Source organism: Uranotaenia lowii, chromosome 2 (genome assembly GCF_029784155.1).
Source record: "Uranotaenia lowii strain MFRU-FL chromosome 2, ASM2978415v1, whole genome shotgun sequence".
In the NCBI taxonomy this organism is placed as follows: Eukaryota; Metazoa; Arthropoda; class Insecta; order Diptera; family Culicidae; genus Uranotaenia; species Uranotaenia lowii.
Window position 1 is genome coordinate 239,662,181 of NC_073692.1, and position 23,544 is coordinate 239,685,724.

General features: G+C 34.9%; 1 protein-coding gene across 1 annotated transcript in view; it reads right to left on the reverse strand.

The window, feature by feature from the left end:
• The window catches only part of LOC129749167 (TNF receptor-associated factor 4), a 270,948-nt gene extending 247,638 nt beyond the window's left edge, over window positions 1–23,310 (reverse strand). The window contains exons 1-2 of the mRNA XM_055744082.1: window positions 23,000–23,310; window positions 19,991–20,069 (exon numbers count right to left, since the gene is read on the reverse strand). Coding sequence (XP_055600057.1) covers window positions 19,991–20,069; window positions 23,000–23,127 — 207 coding nt within the window. The 5' untranslated portion in view covers window positions 23,128–23,310. The remainder of the gene's footprint in view (window positions 1–19,990; window positions 20,070–22,999) is intronic.
• Window positions 23,311–23,544: the final 234 nt, after the last annotated feature.

The window sequence follows — 23,544 nt, forward strand, 5'->3', positions numbered from 1 at the left end:
TTCTACTAGGCCACCTCTTTGACAGCTGAAAATCTTTGTATTTGTGAGTTGTTAATCCATGATCTGCAAACTATCACATATACATCTACACATTAAGTTGTTCATGCCTGTTCATGCATATGATACTCAAACAAGATGAACCAACGCTGTACAAACACCAATGGTTCATCCTGTTCGATAATTTTTCAATTCGCCTCCATTGTAACAATGTCTCTGCGTCTCTGAAGGATAACGGCTTCGACTTTCCTTTGAACTGATAAAATACGGTAAGTAAAAGATATTTTATTAAATATTTTAATCATAACTTTATTATATTTTCATTTCAGCATTCATTCTAAACCTGAATTTCCCAGGACAACTCAAAATCCGGAATATGATAAGTCGAAAGATGTTTTACACTCCGCCATTTTGATCTTTAGGAAATCTAAATTTAGAATTCCGGATTTTTTTTATTTAGATTTTAGATGTCCCGAATTACAGATTTAAATTCCAAAATTAATCCGACCCACACGGTTCCCCACGGGAAACCGTTTTTATTTTTGTCTTAATTGTTCCCGTTGGTGGACCCGGTGATGGATTTAGCTTTCGTGGGCCTTAATTTTGTCATTTGGAATCCAGACTTTGGAGTTGTTTTTCTTGTCCAAATGAAACAAATATTTTTCTTGGCAGTGCTCTTATTTTTTGTATTATTAGTCAATTGTTTTTTTTTAAATCATCTTTTCAAATCAAGAAACAAAAGCTCAACAATATCTTTGAATAATTGTTATGACAATAAAACAGGTTTGCAGTTCGCAGTTACGGACTTGGAGCATGTTTATAAAAAAACCACTTTGATCTTACAATGGTTTTATATCAAACTTTCATAGTGTTTTGAATTCTGAGATTTAAGTTGTTTGAATTAACGAGTTCTTTTAGAGATGCTGCTGAATATCGAATCTCATGATGAAAATTAAGTTCAACTTGCTTCTATTATTATTATTATTATTATTTATTGTTATTATTATATTCTAAGAAAAACCTCTTTTATCTCGCCAACAGATCGCCAGGTTTACCTGAAATTTATTTATCGAAGGTTCTTCCGAGGGATTTTGAAAACACCCACTCAAAAAGTCTGAGTCGGTAGTCTCAACGGTGATAGCAGAAAGAGATCAATTGAAATCGGACAGTAATGCTGATCCAGCGATGCAAGTTTCCACTTCTGACGGTAATCGGACTTGGAATTGGACACTTTTGAAAATTGGACAGAATGAGTATCCATGGTCGCATTATGTTTCTCTTAATTATCTATTCTCGTCTCGATTTATCTCCATAGGCCAAATGCCCATCGAGGACATCCACCCAACCAACCAAGATCGCGCCATCCACCCAATCAATAAACAGACCAACAAGGGCCAGAAAATTTGGAATCAGTTGTTTCCAAAAACTAAAGTTTTTCACACCTGGGATGTGATGGACGAGTAAAATCCTCTGTGGCCAAATGACTTAGGCCGATGACATAGTGAGTGCGATGCGATGCGAATTGGCGGAAAATTTACGGACGCAGCCTACGCGAACTCGAGCGGCGCAACAATTTGACATCTGCTTGGCCGCGTTGAGTATGTCAGGTTTAAGCGATTCACATACATTTTCATCCAATGTGGTTCACCGCATTCAATCGCATTCGCCGCATCGCATCGCATCGTATTCATCAAACCTGACATACTCAACGCGGCGAAGGAGATGTCAATTTGTTCCGCCGCTCGAGTTCGCATAGGCTGCGTCCGTAAATTTTCCGCCAATTCGCATCGCATCGCACTCACTATGTCATCGGCCTTAGAGAAGCTTACCAAGGATAGGAAAGCGATGGAACCCTCGAAACTTCCGACCAACAATTACAATCGCAATCGGCGGGAGTATAAGAGGGAATCAAATTGAGTAAAATGCACAATTACAATGACGACGGCTCGGAGGCAAAAGTGGGGTTTTGGATTTAAAGACGAGCAAGGGCCGCGTAAGCAGGAATAGGGCCTATCGATGGTTCTACAGGTGGTGAAAACATCCGACATGGAGGCAGGTTTTCGCATGCGTTTGATGGAATCCTTGCAACGGCACCGTCAGGTTCTTCAACTATACCATCTCCTGCAGCCGAATCATACATTACCGAGATTGAAGTTGCCAAGCAGAGTAGTTTAGTTAAGAGACATGGCCGGGTGAAGTCGATGACGGTTCGGAACCGGAAGTAAAAAACGAGCGTAAAACAAAGTACGGCGACGTGGTAACAGGGTCATCAACGAGATTCCTATTGTGGCTAAAATTAATAACAATAATGAGTCCTGTATTCAATTGGTAGGAGACAGAGAGATTGAGGAACTTAAAAAAGAAATTAATACAATAATAAATTTTGATAACGTTTAAATGTAAATAAACACAGATTTTTTATTTGTTATTTAAGTCATCAAATCCCTTTAAAATACGATTTTCAGGCAACACTCACACATGCACACCTACACATAAGCGCGTGCATATGTGTGCGAAAATGGTCATTTTCAAACGGAAAAATGTATTTCAAGTAGAATCGGTTGGGCCATTTTCTACTTGGGTGCCTGCAGAAATTCTACTAGAACGGCTACTAGAATTCTAGTAGCCCTAGTAGAATTTTTATTAAGCGGGTAATAGTTATCCGGCAAATGTGTTATCCTGCAAATGTACTAAAAGTGTGGTGAATCTCATCACTATTGGTCACCCTGAGATGATGATAACGCCGTAAAGTAGACAAGCAGGCAAACAATTTATCCACCGCTATAATGATGCCAGTTGTTCATTCTTTTGTAATTTGGTTCATCATTAAGCGGGAAAAGTTGTAATTAAGGCAAAAGACAAAAAAAAATCCTCTGATTTTTACTTTTCCCGGAACAACAACTGTTCTTTTCCCTTTCCGAAATGGTCTGACACAACATTTGGTGCCGTGACCAGGATGGGAAAATTTTCGCCATTATCCCTTCGAGTAGTCCTGGACCTAACCGAGTGACCCTAAGTGTATCCAGCGGACCTCAGGCCAAACCGAGAGAACCCCACCGAGCTTGTCAAACCGCCCTCGACAACATCTCATTAAACCCAGATCTAGTAAGCGATGATCCAAGCCACCCTGTTACCCAGTCGTTTTTGATCCCGGATCAGCGTGTCGTAAGCTATTTGTAATCGAAAAGGCCCTCGTCCCAACCCAATTTGACACACCAGACCCGACAGATGATCACCGTTCCGACGCAGCTTTGATTCATCGATGTTCCGAACCCTGTTTGCCTACTGATCCAGTCCCGTTCGCAGTAAGTTATGCGATCTGGATGGATGGTACTGGTGTTCCGGTCGAACACCAACCATCTAGGTCCCTGGGTGCTGACTGTCCGACCGGTACTCGCTGCATAGCGGATAGTCCAAACTATCTCGCACAACAATATTTTTCCCAAGGCAAGCTGTTGAACGCCCGATTAAGGTACCTACCAGTTTCGACAAATCCAAAGTTTCACGTCCAGTATTTTGACCCGCCTGCGAGCTCCGATTCCAAGACCTCGCAGAGAATTATGATGTCCCTCCGACGATGATCACAACGTTTGTGTCGAAAATTTGCAGTAGAATGGTTCAGTGTCCATAGTGTTCAAAAGTGAAATCTAAACAAAACTAGGGTTGCCAATTGTAAAACAGTCGTTTTAGGTGGCCAGTATGATGAATATCATCACTATTGGTCACCCTGAGATGATGATAACGCCGTAAAGTAGACAAGCAGGCAAACAATTTATCCACCGCTATAATGATGCCAGTTGTTCATTCTTTTGTAATTTGGTTCATCATTAAGTGGAAAAAGTTGTAATTAAGGCAAAAGACAAAATAAAAATCCTCTTTGGTTTTTACTGTTCCCGGAACAACAACTGTTCTTTTCCCTATCCGAAATGGTCTGACACAATAAAGTGTTTAGAACAGTGCGCAGCCAGTTTAGTACAAGCAAATCGAATGTTTTTATGCGTGTTGTTTTGCTGTCTTATTCGTAACAGTGCAGTCACTGATGAACTGATGTACAAGCTAAGCCTTGAAACGTGTGTAAAGTTCCAACGACCGTTTTCAATCAATTTTATGTGTTTTGATTGAGCCACCAGATGTCTCCAAGGACACCAGAGAGAACTGTCAAGAAGAAAGTGAAATGTAAACAAAACAAAATAAGAAACTATTAGTCAGTTATGAAAATGTCGAATTTCTGTTTGACGAGTTTTGAGCGAATTGATGATAAAGATTCGCAACACATTTATGATTTGCGTCATGAAAATTTATAGCTTTAAGCTTTTTTCTAATTGCTTCAAACTAACATTAAACACTCAATAGAAAAAGATATGATACAAGAAAATGCTCGCTCAGAAAAGCCTAGAATCTATATTGTTTCATGAGATTGTTAATTTTAAACTCAACTGGATAAAACAACTGGTTCGTCTGGCTTGTCCGAATTTCTTAGTTAGTCTTTTTTACTAAAAAATAATGAAGGTAAAATGAACCAGGCAAATTTACCTTGTTGTGAATATCTTGAAGCCGTCCATTCTGCTACGATGTTAATTTATTAATTTTTGAGACCATATACGATTGTACTCTTCCAAGAATGAGGAACTTTAAAAGTTTATTCGGCTTGTTTAAATGATACCATTTGAAATTTTGCACTGGTTTCTGGAATATTAAAATTAAAGGTTGTACGTGGTTGTACATCTATTTGTTATTTCGGCAATCTCTGTAGTGAAAGAAACATGATGATGCTATTTTCCTCAGCTTAAAATTATTCGTGGTTAATCAAATTGTGTAGAATAATTCATCGTATTGTATTTAAATTTATTCATTTTTGAATTCAAATACTATTGCGTCCTTTCGAAAAATTGTTACATTTAAAAGAGCTATCTAGACACAGTGCCATCTATTGCGCCGTTCAAAAGTTACAAATCTAGCAATAGATGGCACTGTTTTTCGTCATTTTTTAACGGCTTGTTTGAAATAGAGCACTGGAAATTTTACACAAGTTTTTGAAGATTTTTTGTTCGAGCTTGTACATCTGTTCATCTGTGGTGCAGTCCACAGAATCCGTAAAATCTATGTTCAACTCTTACAACAGCAGCAAAGTCGTTCGGTACCCGATTAAAAAACTTGTTTTTTTTTTTCGTAAAACAAAGGCGAGAGCTACACGTTAGATTGCCTCCGAAAGTTTTATTTTCAAGTCTTTCGTTGCATCGCCGGTTCGAAAAAGTTTGCGCCGGAAGAACGGCTATTGAAGGATCGTCAGCAGCGCCAAGACTCGAAGCCAAAAAATCGAAACCAAAGTGAGAAAGAACTTTAACAAACATTGGTACGTATTTTGGTAAGAAATCGGCTGCCTCTCTAGTCCCTGGAAAGCACTGTAGGTAATTTTGTTTTTGCGTTTCACGGTAAGTTTGTTTTTTTTAGCTCAACAAAAGTCTCGTTCCAAGCTTTAGGTGAAAGTGGTCACTCTAAGCCCTGGAAGAGGAAACCGTCTAACACGATGGTCAAATGTATATGCGACGATCAATAAGCAACTGGAGGATCTTGAAAAGGTAAAAGTCGGGCAGGAAAAGGCCAAACACACCCTAGAAACCGAAAATGCCGATTTGGCCAACGTGAACCAATCCCGGCAGGAAAACGACCGACGCCGGGAGTAAGCCGAAGCACATTTTTTTTTTTTTAATTTTTACTCGAGTCTCGTTTCGTACATTATCGAATGTTCAGAAATGAATGATCAGGATCGAAATTAAGTATTTATACGTACTGTTTCCGTTGTTTTACGTTTACTATGGGTGTCTTTTCGTTCCCCAGGTGAAACTGGCTGAAATGAAACAGGCTCGGGCTTCGGCCGCTATCAGGCGATTTCGGGTAAGCGGGGTTATCCGATACTTTATGACATTTCTCGCCTCCTTATTGGTGCAAGGACTAATGCAAGAATGCCGCTGAAAGACCGACCAGGTCAGCTGCTGACAGATCGAACAGATCAGCTCAAGCGTTGGGCTGAGCATTTTGAACAACGTTTCCGATTCACAAATAGCGATGGCCAACAGAATCCGCAGCTCGAGGCGCCACAGTAAGTTACATTAATGGCGTCAACTCGGATGCGCCCTCGCAGGCTGAAATTGAAGCGGCAATCAAGGACACGAAATCCAACAAAGCGCCTGGAATAGATTGCATTCCTGCTGAAATGCTCAAAGCCGACTCTGCCTTGTCAGCACAAATGTTGCACCGTCTTTTCGCTGACAATTGGGATACTGCAACATTCCCGGCCGACTGCAACATTCCACATGACAACGCTACGAATCATACTGGAACCAATCAACGAATTCCAGGACTCTCTTCTGCTGGTAATCGTTGATTTCGAAAAAGCATTCGACCGACTTATCCATGAAAACTGGCTAGTGAAGTAGACAATGTGCAACTCGAGACCCCATACACCCAACCTTCGGGTAGTGGTCATATCACCTCTTGTCTGCAACTTCGATTCTCTACCTCCCCGTGGTGCTAGCTGGGGTGCGAGCAACCTTAGCGGAGATCAGGTACCCAACCCCGGTGGATGCTTTGGTCGCATGCAGACTGAGTTAGGGGGCTTCGTACGCGTCTGTTCTCCATGTCAGGGGCGGCGTGCGAAGTGCAACAGCGTCCTGGTGGTGTTCGGGACCCAAAACAGCAACATCACGACGGTCCTCCTGCGAGATAGTGGGGTTTGCTGCGGACCTTGCGAGCCTGTGACTACAAAAAACATAAGCAACGAACAACGAACAACAAATCCATGAAAACATCTGGCCGAGTCCCAGTGGAACTAGTCCATCTCATCGAAGTACAGTACGAGACATTTTCTTGCAAGGTCTTGCACGACGGTGTCTTGTTCGATCAAATTCCGGTAACTGCTGGAGTGAGACAGGGATGTATCTTATCACCGCTACTTTTCATAATCGTAATGGATGAGACTCAGACTGGATCGATCGACTGTGCACCGAACCGAGTATTGCCGTGGAATCCTTCAACAATGGAGCAACTGAACGACCTTGACTTGGCAGACGATATTGTTTTGTTCGCCCAAATACAACCGGATATGCAGAGCAAACTCGACGACCTCACCGAAAGTTCCAAGGCAGCAGGTCTCAAAGTCAATGTCAGAAAGACCAAGTCTATGGAGATCAACATAGGAAATCCCTCCAGTTTCATGGTAGCTGCACACCAAAAATTCTTTAAAATTATAAGAGCCACAAACGCTTAAACACCTAAATTTATTGGACCTTAATTGAAAAGGATTTGAATTTACATCTTATTACATCTAAATTTCATGCGCTTGGCAATAAATAAGGGCGAGAAAGTGAAAATTAAATCTCAATCTCAAATTTATGTATTGAATGATGTAAAATTATGTTCTTAACACTCAATATCTAAGTAAAAGATATAAGAGTGTAAGATTTGACTCGGGTTTGTTTTGCTTTGATTGTGGTGTTGTGAAACTAGAAACATAGTGACTTCGTTGTTTCGTTATATTTATTAAATAAACTCTGTAGGTTCGGGAAAACCACGGAAAAATGTTGGTGGTATTACCGATTAGGTTCAACCTACGGTTAAACGAAAATTGTGGAAGTGGTGAGTGCAAATGTAAGTTGAAAGCCGAGCAGTCAAAGTTTTTTTTTTTTTTGTTATTTTCCTAGCTGGTGACTGGTGTTTCTCGAACCCCACAAACGACGAAGAAACTTGTGAGAAAGTTGTCGCCGATTGGCTCAATCCACCGCCCATCGTTCATGTTCAAGTTCCTGCCAGATCAGTACTACAAGGTTTGTCGTGATTTTTTTTTTTTCTTAGTATAGTCACTGAAATTCAAAACAAAATTTTTGTTATAGGTAGTCCACTCTCACATCATCTCGATGCGTTGAAGCCAAATAACGAGCTAGGTAGGGATATATCCGGTGATCCTGTCACGCTCCTCAAATTATGCTCGCGTCGTCCTAAAGAAAGCTGATGTCGAGCGACCCGGAGGAGGTAGGAAGATCATCCCTTGATAACTAAACATCGCCAGAACAAGATCCCCAATTGGTTCCGTGGTCTCCGACACTACTGCGACCTGCGAGTGCAGCTACCGGCATTCGCGATTGTACCGTCAGTATGTCCAAGAAGATGTACACAAAGACAGCAACCGAAGACCGGATGCTGCTAGGGAACAAACTGTACAGTTTTTGTATATAATATTCATATACAAATTTACCACGTACCGAGGAACCATCTAATCGAGCACAGATAAGTTCTACAACATGAATTCCATACTCTTTATGAAAATATTTTTTTATAACTTATAAAATCCAAGGACACGCATAAAAACTAATGATATTTAAACGCCTTTGGATAGGCAGTGTTAGTTTGACCAGCTGGCGGTTGTAGACGCCTTTGTGTGCGAACGTTTTTTGTGTTCAAAGTTGGAAACTTAATTTGCTAACATCATCCACAATGGTCACTCAAACACGTTGTCTAAATAAAGGCGTTTAAAAATTCACAAATTAAACATGTAATACTGCAAAAATTGAGGGCCCAGGATTATAAGCACATTTTCTCGCGATAAGCATCCGTGCACTTTCATCCCTCTGATGCTTAGCAACTCAGTTGTATTTTTGGCTTCTTTATTTGAAGAATTCTTATTAAAAATGAAAGAAAAAAAAATATGTATAAGGCAATGCAAAGATGACTCTCGTTCATCATTTTAAGCCTACTTACATACATGACAATGTGGTGCGAAAATTATCCTAACATATGCAAATAGGTTTTTTTCATAAGATTTTCATGGGGCTAATTAATTCATTCGGTATGAAAGGTTTTTCTACTTATGTTTTTTTAGCAATGGAATACAACCTAGCATTAAATATGTTTAGCCGAAATTTGTATTGCATTGATATAAATGTATTTTTTCCTACATCGCAAATTGAAACGCCTGAATGTACTATAAAATGCTTTGAATATTCTGCTCTTTTGCGAATCACCCGGTTCAAATTTTCATCTAGAATCATTCTAAATATACCTAAACAGCAAAATGTTACCAGATTTTTTAATCATATCTCGCGTGCTGAATTTTGTATCAAATCAGCCAAATTTCGGATTACGATTAGTTAGTTCTAAATTTTTATTAAATCAGTTTGATAGAATGAAACTAGAACTCAAATAATAGGATCTGATTTGTTTATTTCGGTGTCTCAATTCTTATGAACTTGCACAAACAATAGAGTTCGAGCGGAAAAAGAAACTAATCAAAATCAAACTCTTGTTAAGGATGATTAAGTTTTGAGCACAGTTGAATGCATATGTTATCATATTTAATTATTTTCATTTCAATATTAAGTGAAAACTTATTTTTTCTACGTTTTGATACATTTTTACCAATAACATATTTTGATAACAGTGTTTTAATTAAGCTAACATACAGTTTTGAAAAATTTTGGTTTGTTCCATTCCATTGCAACCAAAGCACAGAGAAGCTGGTTAAACCTTGAATATCTGTCCCAACTTCCAACACATACGGCTACATTTTATCATCTAACTGTTTTTAAATTATTAGTATTATTTGTAGTATGTATTATATATGGCATTATTAAGTAATCGTGAATATCAAATTATCATTTTGTTAACTAAGTAGATTATGTATTTGTCACCCAAAATGTTGAAAGTACAAATTTATGAGGACGATCATGAGTATTTGCATTATTTCACTGAATAAATCCTTGAAAAGCTATGGCTGTAAAATTTTATGTCAAAGGCACCGTAATTTTATGTGCAATGCGATGTTTTTATTGTGTGCATTCAATTTGACATAAATTTACATCAATAATAATCTAATTATTTGTGTTTCAGAATTTATGGCTCCAAGCGTTTCTGTTTTTTCTACTGTAATTTTATGTCAAAAGTGATGCTTCAATTTTGTGCATCCAATTTGACATAAATTTACACCAAAAAATTAATAGTGTGTGGGCAACAAGTTGAGAAATTGGAGTGCTTCCAGTATCTTGGTAGCCAGATAACGCCTGATGATGGTACCAAGAAAGACATCGAAACACGGATCAGAAAAGGCCGATTTGCATTTGCGAGTCTCTGCAATTTCTGACGCTCACGTCAGATATCTCTGCGGAAGAAAATTCGTATCTTTCGTCAAATCCGTATTTCTGTACGGGTGTGCAACTTGGTGCACATCTGCTTTAACAACGCGAAAGCTACAAATATGTATTTGTAAACCGCTGCCTGCGGAATATCATCCACGCTTGGTGGCCTGGCAACTGGATCTCGAATGAGGAACTACATCGCCGGTGTCATCAAAGGGCGCTAGAAATTGAGATTCGGGAACGTATGTGGAGATGGATTGGGCTCACGCGGCGAAAAGATGAAAACGAAATTTGCAGAGAGGCGCTTGAATGGAATCCAGAAGGACATCTAAGAAGAGGCAGACCCAGAAACTCGTGGCGGCGAAGCCTAGCCTCCGAAATAAGAACTGTCGACGAGAGTCTTGACCGAGACCAAGAGAATATACTGGCTCCGGATCGTCAACAGTGGAGGTCTTTTACCACGGGTGTATCGACGCGGGACCATTAAGTAAGTAACTATCAAACATCTTTCAAGTATCGAAAAAAAAACAAAAGAAAGGGTTACCCGAGTGTTCAATAATTTTTTCATCGTCGATGGTTGGCAAGATTGCCAATCACCAGCGCGAAAACATTGGATTTCAACTGCATTGACCAAACCTTCAAACCTTCCAAACCTAATTTACAGTAGAACCCCGCTTATACGAGGTAGTCGGGGGAAGGGCCACATCGGATAAGTGAAACTTCTGATTACATTTACGAAATACATCGAAAACCCTTTCCTTTTGCTCTGGTTCTGCATATCATCCAGGCGCATAGCACGGTAAATACATGGATATTGATATGCTATTTAAACGACTTTTTAACACTTTCAACTCGCCGAAAAACGTCGATTAAATATCATAAAAATATATCGTGACGATAACCACTACAACTATACAAACATTCTGTTCATACAGGTGGCTCGAAGAACGCGGGAGTTGGCTTGATATTTTGGGTTGTATTAAACGCACACACTCTTCCTACAAAACATTTACAAATTAGCGGACTGTATTACTATAAATGACTTGAACTAATTACAATTAAACAGGACTTCTAACACACTTTTCTGACGCTGGCCTCAAGGGCTTCTGACTCTAGCCGTTCCTGGCTGCTATTGTGGTTACCTGTTTTGTGGGTGGTCGGTTGGAAAAAGAGGTCGAGCTTAGGATTCAATTTTGATCGAACGTTGAGAAAAACCTCTTGGAGCCCGAGGAAAACCAGAACTTTTTTGCGCGCATTACAGACGTTAGTGCGTGCAGCATCGCCATGTTGCTTCTGTGTCATTTCGTCTCATGTGAAGGCGGTTCGTTCCAGAACACATACATTTACGCAATAATTTAAAGCACCTTCAAGACACGAATGACGCGAAAGTGTAAAATGACTATAAAATTTAAAGAAATTAAAGCACCTTGTGTGATGGTAAATAATGCGTCGTTTTTAACAGAATTTTCGAACTAAATATTGGGATGCGCATTGTGACCAAGTGACCAAGAGGATGACGTTAAAGTCTTCTAAGCCAAAGGTCATGAGATCGAGTGCCGAGCACAGCGTACATAGTACTCATTCTGTGGACTGGTGTTTCATTCAATCCCGTTGGTATGTGTAACGCCTTAATTTAGGCAATACACATGACTTACAATAAGAAAAAAAAGCCATTCAAAAATCATCAGTATGTAATGACAGTGAGTTAGATACATTCAACAAGTTAGATTAAATTCATTTCAGTATATCTTTTGATATCAATTTTAATCAGTACAGTAAATTATCCGGTATCTCAAATACTCAAATTGCTGCGAATGTATTCGCACTGACAATTGAAAAATGAGTCCCATAAAGCCAAAGGCGTTTGAGTGCAAAATTGTTCGACTTTGAGTTGATAATGCCAAACAATTCTCCATATTACAAACTATATTTGGTGAATTTTCAAATTTATAGAATCTTTATTACATACTTTTACGTTCAAAAGAAAAATACAAATGCGTGGAAATGGTCAAACACAAGAACTCAAAAGCTACGCTTATAATACTTTGGCTCAAATGTAACTTTCTTTCTTCATCGAATGAATTGTTCGATTCCGCAAAATCCGACCAAGTAATATTCTTTCTTATTTCAAACAGTGTTAAATTTCGGTCAATTCAAGACCCTTTCTATCCCACTATATAAAAAAACCCACCTGGTCTAGGATAGCCAACGTTTAAACCATTGCAACTCGAACCGGAAGGTATCTTCCAGCTTGAAAAAAGTGCTACACATCCGCCCGGATTGACCACCTACGTGCAAACAACCCTTCTAGGCGCGCACGTGACTCAAAATCAGAGGCCGGCTTTCCGAACCCCTTCCTTTATCCAAAGAATCGAACCCGAAACCATTCACCTTGTTGTGTTGTTTACGTTAAAGCTAACCAAACAACCGCCGCCGCCAGTGTCTTGGCAGTAGTGGCAGCACACCGAGTTAAGCCAAGTGGGGCATGCGACATCCCGTTTGAATAACAAAAATGAATCAAAACGTTCGTTGGCTGTAGTGCAGTGTAGGACATCAACCGGCTGCCAACGGATAGTTTTTCATCGAGGAAAATATCTAAATTAAACCTTTGGTTTCGTCCGGTGAGGAGCAAATATTTGATGCAATGTGTGCTACCGATTTTTGTTTCCTCTTCCATCCCATAATGCAGTGAACCCATTAAGTCCATCTTACACCATCATGGGATATCGAATTTCATCATAATATCGAAACTTTTCCTGTAAACAACACGGTTCGTCTGTATGTCACGTTCTTGAAGGGCTTAGAAGAAAAAATATGGGCGACCTTATGGATTCTAAAATAAACCGGAAAATCTGGCCCACGCGGAAATGATTTATTCCTGTTTTGGTTAGGTGAAGTATGAAGAAACGACAAGTAACGGTTACCAGAATCCGAAAACAGTAGAGAACATTCTTGTTATAAATTTTAATCCAAAACCTTCATACAACTGGTGGTGAAAAAAAAATATGAAAGATTTGGAGTGCCTGAATAAGTCAAAAACGTTCAACAAGTTTGCAACGAGACGCCATTCTCATTCTACATATTTTAAAATCAACTTTTTTATATGTATGTTTCTCAATCCTAAATTGGATATTGATTGCTAGAAAAAAAAGTTCATTTTCTGATATTTCAGATAATATTGAAAAATAATAAAAATTTAAAAGTCCAGCTACGACTGCTGGTAACTCTAGCCAAAGGAAAGACAAAGAGGAAAGCCAAGAACAGTGCTCGAAAAATTGGAAAATTCGTTACTGGAAAAATAAACAAATAATTTCTATTACCCGTAACTGCCTCATCTGAGAGTATTTTGCTCCCCCTAATTTCCTCAAACACGCTCAATTGTTCTGAAACAAATGCAGTAACTTGCAGCACAAGGAAGCATAAATTGTCGATCTCCGAAAGGAAGTCATTTTCAATTGAAGATAAACTGATGGCACTGGCTTGACTATCGAGAACTTTTGGGACGCGTGTTTGTTTTTTTCTCCTACATTATTATGCATCTGTTGTCGGTTACTTTTTTCCGAAAGGTTTTCCTATATGTAGATCTTTGTTTCGAGTTCATGTTTCGAACAGACAACTTCACGTTTTATGGGCTATTTTTGAACTTCAAAATCCATGCAGGAGAGTTCCAGCATATGGTGGAGTCATCAGAAGACAACTTATTTTTGAGCAAGTGAAGTGCGTACTGCTGCTGTTGATTTCAAATTTCTGATGTATGACTATTCCACAGTTTTAGTTCTACGAGATGTGTAGGTACATACATTAATTTTAAGAATGAGCCTAGCTATTTGAATTCTGTGTTCAAAACGAAATATTAGTACTGTAATAATTTCATTCGATGGAAAACGATTAACAATTTGGAACTATAAACAATGTTCAGAATTTTTAATACTATTCGAAACATTCATAAACTGTTTGTTCTAAGTAGGGGAGAGTGGGGTGACGTGGGCCATGAGAAAACGTGGGCCACTCTGAATATCTCAGTTGGCTTAATCTTGTTGGCTTAAATACGTATCATATGCTTCTTTTATTTATCAAGCTTAAACAAATTTGAAAAAAATACTTACATAGTTAAACAAGCACCCGCTTATTGCATCGATGAGGACTAAAGTTCATTACAAAAATATGCTCAAATGCTTATAATCTTAGTTTTGTCATGTTCTTTCACGTAGAAAAGGAATTTTGATGAAACATCAATAAGTCACACAAACGAAATCAATTTGCAAATCATAGCTTGTGAGAAATCGTGGGCCGCCTATATTTTTATATTTTTATACACATTCAGAACTTAAAATACGATTTTCCTGTCTGTTGAGTTTTTTTTTATGCCAAATGAAGAGTTATGAACAATATTTTGTCCATCCTATATAAGGAATTTTGCGAGTAGTTCGCGAGCAAGGTTTTAGGAATTAATCGATCATACTCAACCCTCTTTTTTATTTACTCATCTGAAATTTCTTTAAATTAACTAAATTAATTATGAAATTTCAGTTTGGGATCAACTCATATACTTTGCACGTTATCTAGTAAATTCAGATTTGGTGACCCACAATTTCTCACAATTTTTCAAAATAAAAAAAAAGTACTTATTTTAAAAAGACAAAAATTACAAAAATTACAAAAATTACAAAAATTACAAAAATTACAAAAATTACAAAAATTACAAAAATTACAAAAATTACAAAAATTACAAAAATTACAAAAATTACAAAAATTACAAAAATTACAAAAATTACAAAAATTACAAAAATTACAAAAATTACAAAAATTAAAAAAATTACAAAAATTACAAAAATTACAAAAATTACAAAAATTACAAAAATTACAAAAATTAAAAAAATTACAAAAATTACAAAAATTACAAAAATTACAAAAATTACAAAAATTACAAAAATTACAAAAATTACAAAAATTACAAAAATTACAAAAATTACAAAAATTACAAAAATTACAAAAATTACAAAAATTGTAAAAATTACAAAAATTGTAAAAATTACAAAAATTACAAACATTACAAAAATTACAAAATTTACAAAAATTACAAAAATTACAAAAATTACAAAAATTACAAAAATTACAAAAATTACAAAAATTACAAAAATTACAATAATTACAAAAATTACAAAAATTTCTAAAATTACAAAAATTACAAAAATTACAAAAATTACAAAAATTAAAAAAATTACAAAAATTACAAAAATTACAAAAATTACAAAAATTACAAAAATTACAAAAATTACAAAAATTACAAAAATTACAACAATTCCAAAAATTACAAAAATTACAAAAATTACAAAAATTACAAAAATTACAAAAATTACAAAAATTATAAAAATTACAAAAATTACAAAAATTACAACAATTCCAAAAATTACAAAAATTACAAAAATTACAAAAATTACAAAAATTACAAAAATTACAAAAATTACAAAAATTACAAAAATTACAAAAATTACAAAAAATACAAAAATTACAAAAATTACAAAAATTACAAAAATTACAAAAATTACAAAAATTACAAAAATTACAAAAATTACAAAAATTACAAAAATTACAAAAATTACAAAAATTACAAAAATTACAAAAATTAAAAAAATTACAAAAATAACAAAAATTAAAAAATTACAAAAATTACAAAAACTACAAAAATTACAAAAATTACAAAAATTACAAAAATTACAAAAATTACAAAAATTACAAAAATTACAAAAATTACAAAAATTACAAAAATTACAAAAATTACAAAAATTACAAAAATTACAAAAATTACAAAAATTACAAAAATAACAAAAATTAGAAAAATTACAAAAATTACAAAAATTACAAAAATTACAGAAATTCCAAAAATTACAAATATTACAAAAATTACAAAAATTACAAAAATTACAAAAATTACAAAAATTACAAAAATTACAAAAATTACAAAAATTACAAAAATTACAAAAATTACAAAAATTACAAAAATTACAAAAATTACAAAAATTACAAAAATTATAAAAGTTACAAAAACTACAAAAATTACAAAAATTACAAAAATTACAAAAATTACAAAAATTACAAAAATTACAAAAATTACAAAAATTACAAAAATTACAAAAATTACAAAAATTACAAAAATTACAAAAATTACAAAAATTACAAAATTACAAAAATTACAAAAATTACAAAAATTAAAAACATTACAAAAATTACAAAAATGACAAAAATTACAAAAATTACAAAAATTACAAAAATTACAAAAATTACAAAAATTACAAAAATTACAAAAATTACAAAATTACAAAAATTACAAAAATGACAAAAATTACAAAAATTACAAAAATTACAAAAATTACAAAAATAACAAAAATTACAAAAATTACAAAAATTACAAAAATTACAAAAATTACAAAAATTACAAAAATTACAAAAAATACAAAAATTACAAAAATTACAAAAATTACAAAAATTACAAAAATAACAAATATTACAAAAATTACAAAAATTACAAAAATTACAAAAATTACAAAACATACAAAAATTACAAAAATTACAAAAATAACAAAAATTGTAAAAATTACAAAAATTAAAAAAATTACAAAAATTACAAAAATTACAAAAATTACAAAAATTACAAAAATTACAAAAATTACAAAAATTACAAAAATTACAAAAATTACAAAAATTACAAAAGTTACAAAAATTACAAAAATTACAAAAATTACAAAAATTACAAAAATTACGAAAATTACAAAAATTACAAAAATTACAAAAATTACAAAAATTTCAAAAAATGCAAAAATTGCAAAAATTACAAAAAATACAAATTACAAAAATTACAAAAATCAAAAAAATTACAAAAATTACAAAAATAAGAAAAATTACAAAAAATGAAAAAATTACAAAAATTACAAAAATTACAAAATTACAAAAATTACAAAAATTACAAAAATTAAAAACATTACAAAAATTACAAAAATTACAAAAATTACAAAAATTACAAAAATTACAAAAATTACAAAAATTACAAAAATTACAAAAATTACAAAAATTACAAAAATTACAAAAATTACAAAATTACAAAAATTACAAAAATGACAAAAATTACAAAAATTACAAAAATTACAAAAATTACAAAAATAACAAAAATTACAAAAATTACAAAAATTACAAAAATTACAAAAATTACAAAAATTACAAAAATTACAAAAATTACAAAAATTACAAAAAATACAAAAATTACAAAAATTACAAAAATTACAAAAATTACAAAAATAACAAATATTACAAAAATTACAAAAATTACAAAAATTACAAAAATTACAAAACATACAAAAATTACAAAAATTACAAAAATAACAAAAATTGTAAAAATTACAAAAATTAAAAAAATTACAAAAATTACAAAAATTACAAAAATTACAAAAATTACAAAAATTACAAAAATTACAAAAATTACAAAAATTACAAAAATTACAAAAGTTACAAAAATTACAAAAATTACAAAAATTACAAAAATTACAAAAATTACGAAAATTACAAAAATTACAAAAATTACAAAAATTACAAAAATTACAAAAATTTCAAAAAATGCAAAAATTGCAAAAATTACAAAAAATACAAATTACAAAAATTACAAAAATCAAAAAAATTACAAAAATTACAAAAATAAGAAAAATTACAAAAAATGAAAAAATTACAAAAATTACAAAAATATAAAAAATTACAAAAAATACTAAAAATTACAAAAATAAGATAAAATTCCAAAAATGACAAAAATTTGAAAAAAATTTAAAAAATCATGAAAAACTACAAATATTTCAAAATTTACAAGGTTGACGAAAATTACAAGCAATAAAAAAATTATAAAAATAGCAAAAATTACAATATTTGAAATACATTTGAATATAAAAATTACAACAATTACAAGATTTAAAACAATTGCAAAAATATCATTTGTAACTAAAATTTACACCGTCTACTGACAGAACAAATATGCATTTCTCATAAATCGTGTTTAATGATCGTAGATGCACTCCGATATTTTTTCAATAAATTTAAATATAAAACTATGCAAAATGCACACTGAAATAATATGATTAATAATTTTAGAGAAACACATGCAAATGTGTAGGGAAATTGAGCTGCTTGCAATCAAATTCATTGCTTCATTGCATTCAAGCTTAAATTTAATCAGTAAATATTATGATAGAAACATTGGCGTTCAAAAAGTTTTTATAATGATAATTAATCTCAACTAAGATAAAGATAATTCTTTTCGTCATAAACTCTATTAAATTTGTTCATATAGCTATTCAACACGTTGACGTTATTAAAATATCAAAATCAAAAACCTTTCATAAATCTCACAGTTTAAAAAAAATCAACTTGATTCCTAATCATCCTGACAATTAATGTCCACACAAATATAACACTAGTGACGATGGATTGAGTAGGTGCAAACATCTCGCAGAAACTGCTGCCGGTAATCTTGTCATTGCTGTCACACATTTCGGAACGATCATTCAAATTATACAAAATAAATATAAAACTGTCCAAGCCAGATCGGACCCCGTTGATAGTTGAACCCGTAAAAGGTAACAAAGGTAATCCTACACAAAAATTCGTCTCACCCCACACGTGACAGTGTTCGTGGGAAATAATTAGATAGGAATTTCTATTGTCAGCAGCTCGACGCACAAGTTGAAATTTATGGAACCTATTTCACATTTGACTATCGTAAGGTGGAACTATTCCGTGTCTCAAGCAAATGAATCCAAAACAAACTAAACCAAACTACAAATTTTAGAGCAAGTAAAGCAGCAGCAGCTTAGCACCGAATTTAGTGAGTAGGTACAACAATGTAAACAAAAACAATCCAGAATGGGACCGAACCATTTCGAAAAGCGGGGTAGTAAAATAAAAATTAACCACCTCAAGAAGTCGCTAAGTCAGCGCAGAATGTGAGCAACTTTGCGGTCACCTTCTCGGTTTTTATTGTCATTTTTTTTCTCTTTATTTTCCTTCATTTCCATCCGACCAGCCAGAGTGCTTTGTTTTTTACCCAAGACAGTGGTGATTTTAATATGCATTTATAAAGACTTTTTTATACAACCGAAGTCGGCTTTGCACATGTCAACTTGATGGGATACAACACATCATCATGTGAATATGCACGCAGAAGGCGCAACCAGAAATTGTCAAGGAGCAGCAGGCTGTGACTTCCTCTTGGCGTTCAAGAATTTGCGGTTGCGGCGTGGGATATTTTCTCTGAAAAATGTTTGGAATTGTTTTGACCTGACTACGAGAGAACATGTGGCGAAGGCAAGGGTTGATCATGCTTTTTTTTTATTCGTTGTCATTACTGACAAGATTGAGAAAGAGGATGTGCCGGTATCGCATGACAGGAACCAGATTTCTGATGCTCTGTGTACATGACAGATGGTGGAACGGAATGTTGCTTAGACTTTGCTAAAGTGGAACAAAATTGTTTTAAAAATATTGAAAAATAGAATTGAAAATGTTAGATGACTATCCAGAGCCATGTCAATAGTTAAGGTTTTATGTTTCACAGGAATTCAAAATTCAAACAAATGACCAGCATTAAACATAAATCTTCAAAATTAACGACGCTGAAAATCTCTCATCACTTCAAATACACTTCATCAATTACACCCACCAAGCCGGACTTAATCGTAGACTTCAGATTGTCTTCATTACTGAAACGCACGATATAATAGGTCCAACGAATAATAAATACCTACCTTAGAAACTGGGAAGCCAAACGGTCGTTTATTTTTTGCTAGAAATTGAAATAAATGGAAGAAAAATATACAAAACGAACTAACCTTTCCATAATCTTGTTTCGTGGCTGCCAAATTTGGTACCGATTGACTGACGATCAGATTGTTGTTTTTACTGTTGACTCTGTAGGCAAACCGGCACGCCAAACATCATCCGTCGTTTGAGGAAGAAAGGAAGGCAGGGAACGATAAAATGGTTCCCATTTGCCAAAACATCGGATCAAGGGGCATCCCACGCACCGCACAATCGCCCAAAGCCATAAATTGGCCGAACCAGCCACAGGTCGAGAATCCCATCGACAGGGACATGTGTTTGGGGGTTCCGCATTTCGTTTGGGACCGTTTTTTACCAGCGCCGATTAACAAAGTTATTCCGATGCCGATGGACAGGTTGTTGCATGTAAAATTGAGAGGGAAAAAAACTCTAATCAGATAATTGATGCATAAAACGTAGAAACCAAAAGAAAATAGAAACTAGCGAGATCAAGCCCACGCAAATTGTGCAGATGCTCCGGATTATTCAATTTCGTAAAACTAATTCCACAAAAAAACTAATAGAGCACACAAGAGAATTCTTAGAGACGAATCAAAATGCATACTCCATTTAGTACATACAAGCTTAAGGCGATTTTAAAGTTCTGTTAAAAGATGTGTAAACATTTGGTCATTATAATTTTTTTAGAAATGGGAACAGAGTTTGAGAAAAACAGGATAGGTTGGTTATTTGTTATCGTTTTCTTTGAAATTTGAATAAAGGGTTTGTTCGACTGTTAATAATAACATACGGACGAAATGCTTGTTACCGCACAATAACAACTTTATTTTTATTAGTGCATTCCAACTAGTTACAAACAATTTGATCAATTGCCAAAACACATGAATTACTAAAACAACTTGGCACCAAACTTACGCAGCACCCTTTTTGACATTTTTGACAGAAAAAATGTAAAATTTGATTCGGACAAAACCAAAAATCACTGCAATTTATGATATCACAAATAATGGCTGGTAAATGGTGGATAATGTGCAACACGAGACCCCATAGTGGTCATATCACCTCTTATTCACAACTCATATCTCTACCTCCCCGCGGTGCCGGCTGGGATGCGAGTAACCTAAGCGGAGATCGGGTACCCAACCCCGGTGGATGCTTTGGTCGCATGCAGACTGAGGAGGTGGCCGCACGCGTCTGTTCCCCAGATTAAGGGTGGCGTACAACAACAAACGACTTTTAGCATGAAAAGACGGACACGAATTGGAACTTGGAACGTTTTTACCCTTGCCTAACATGGCAAGCTCACTGAACTTGGTAGAGAAGCTAGCCGACTCAAGCTTTAAATTCTAGGACTGAGCGAAGTCCGTTGGCCTAACACTGGAGAACACAAGACACAGTCCGGGCAAGTCCTGCTTTACTTTGGCATACGAGGAGAACATGGAGTTGGTTTCCTGTTAAGCCCGCAGGCCTACGCGGCCCTTATTAGATGGGAACCGATAAACGAAAGAATAATCGTAGCCAGATTTAGAACACGGGTTAGAAACCTTACAATGGTTCAGTGTGATGCGCCAACTGACGTTGCCGATTTGCAGGAGAAAGAGCAGTTTTACAGTCAACTGAACTTAAAATTCCGAAGGGTGACAGAGCCTTCTTGATGTCCGCAACAAACGAAGCGCAGACATAGCATCTGACCATCACCTCGTCCTTGGCGAGATACGACTGAGAGTTGCGCGTGTCCAACGGCGCGAGGAGAAAGTCGGATGTCGATACGACGTCCGCCGGTTGGAGAATCCAGAGGTGAAAAGGGCATACGTTGAACAGCTAGAATCCCGAGCAGAGGTGCCAAGTGTCCTGATTTATCAGGATTTGTCCTGATTTTCGAGGGACCGTCCTGATTTTTCAAAAACTCTCGAGTTGTCCTGATTTCTGAAAATTGGTCTTCAAAATGTCCTGAATTGTCCTGATTTTCATGAAAACTTCTCAAATATAATCGAATCTATAGTTAAACTATGAGAAAATCGAATAAATCTGTAATACAATAGTTAAATCCACTTAACAGATGGTAATCTTCGGTTGAGATGATATTTAAACGATGTTTTTCGATATGAACTAAAGATAAGCCAAGAGGCTGCGTACTGCTGTTGCATAAATCCTGATTGATTTGCATAAACATCCAAAAAATATGTCGAAAATTGACTTTAAACAGTGGCACCTATTGCGCCGTTCAAAAGTTACAAATCAAATTTTCAAGTGTAAATTTTTCGAAAAGGCGTAATCGTATATATGAACTCATAATTAAACTTCTGTTCTCTGTGATTGTAACACCATCACGTATAAATGGACGGTTGGAATGAAGTGAAATTTGGTATCCGAGGGTTTTTCGGGTCAGAGATGGTTTGTATAATACTTTCAAAAATCTCACTTTTTATGGAAGGGGGCTCCTATACTAAATCAATTTGAAATGGGACACAACTCGAACAATTTTATGACGATTTCCATGAAAATTGATTCACGAGCACGAAGAAGTTTAAGACGTGTAGATTCCAACTATTTATTATGCAAATGGTAAAACGAAGTTTACCGGGTTAGCTTGTAAAATCATGAAGTATTAATGTAAGTGAAATTTTCACAGCCAGTAAAACCGCGTGCCGATGGATTGGCACAATTCTACTCTAATAACTTTAACCGTTTAAACTTGTATTGAAGAAAACATTGCATAGCTGCAATTGTTTATATAGCTTAAAAATTAAATTACAACACAAATTTGTGGTTATCAACAATTGTATTAAAAAAAATAAAATCTATAATACTCATTAAAAGACAATTGCTTAAATAGCCTTGATTAAACTTTCCTCCGGGGTATGCTATTGCTCATGTTCTGGATATGTACTTCATCAAATTCTGAAGATCAAATATTGCTTGTCCTTTAGAAATTGGAAACATTTTTCAATGGTATTCAAGTCTAAGCTTACTTTATGCTGCCTGTTTAAAAGTTGATACCACGATTTACATATCAAAAGCTAGCCAAAACCTACTCTGATCTTGGCATCCAAACTCACCCGAATGTGTAGGAGGTAGCTGTCTCGCCTACTGAGCCGGCCGCGTTCCTAACAGAAGCACTTTGAAAAAGTTGCAACTCATTAACGTCGTTGCTCCCAACACTGGTAGTGCCTTCAAATGCGAACATTTCATAAACCGAAATCGCTCGTTTGATGTCTCGACTGGGGCTATTTGAATATCAATTGATGGCCTCTTGGAAACCTTTTTGACACACCGTTCAAAATTCTATTGATGCCCAAATCAATCACTTTCTGAACACTGTTTTGAAGACGGTGTTAACAATAAATCAACCTAGAGAAAACACAGTTTCGAGGAATCACTTCACAAAACTAATAAACCACTGATAGAAGGATCTATTTAAAAAAAAACTCAACCTTCAAATCAAAACGCATCAACCCGATCGGAAGCACCAGTAAAAACTGCACCAAGGTTGCATCACTTCTTCGTCAGAGCAAGAAACGGCCCGGCGCGCAATCTTACTTCTCCGTACCGTCAGGTGGCAATTTCTCCCGGCTCCCGAGCCGTATTTCATCGGATGACAGCT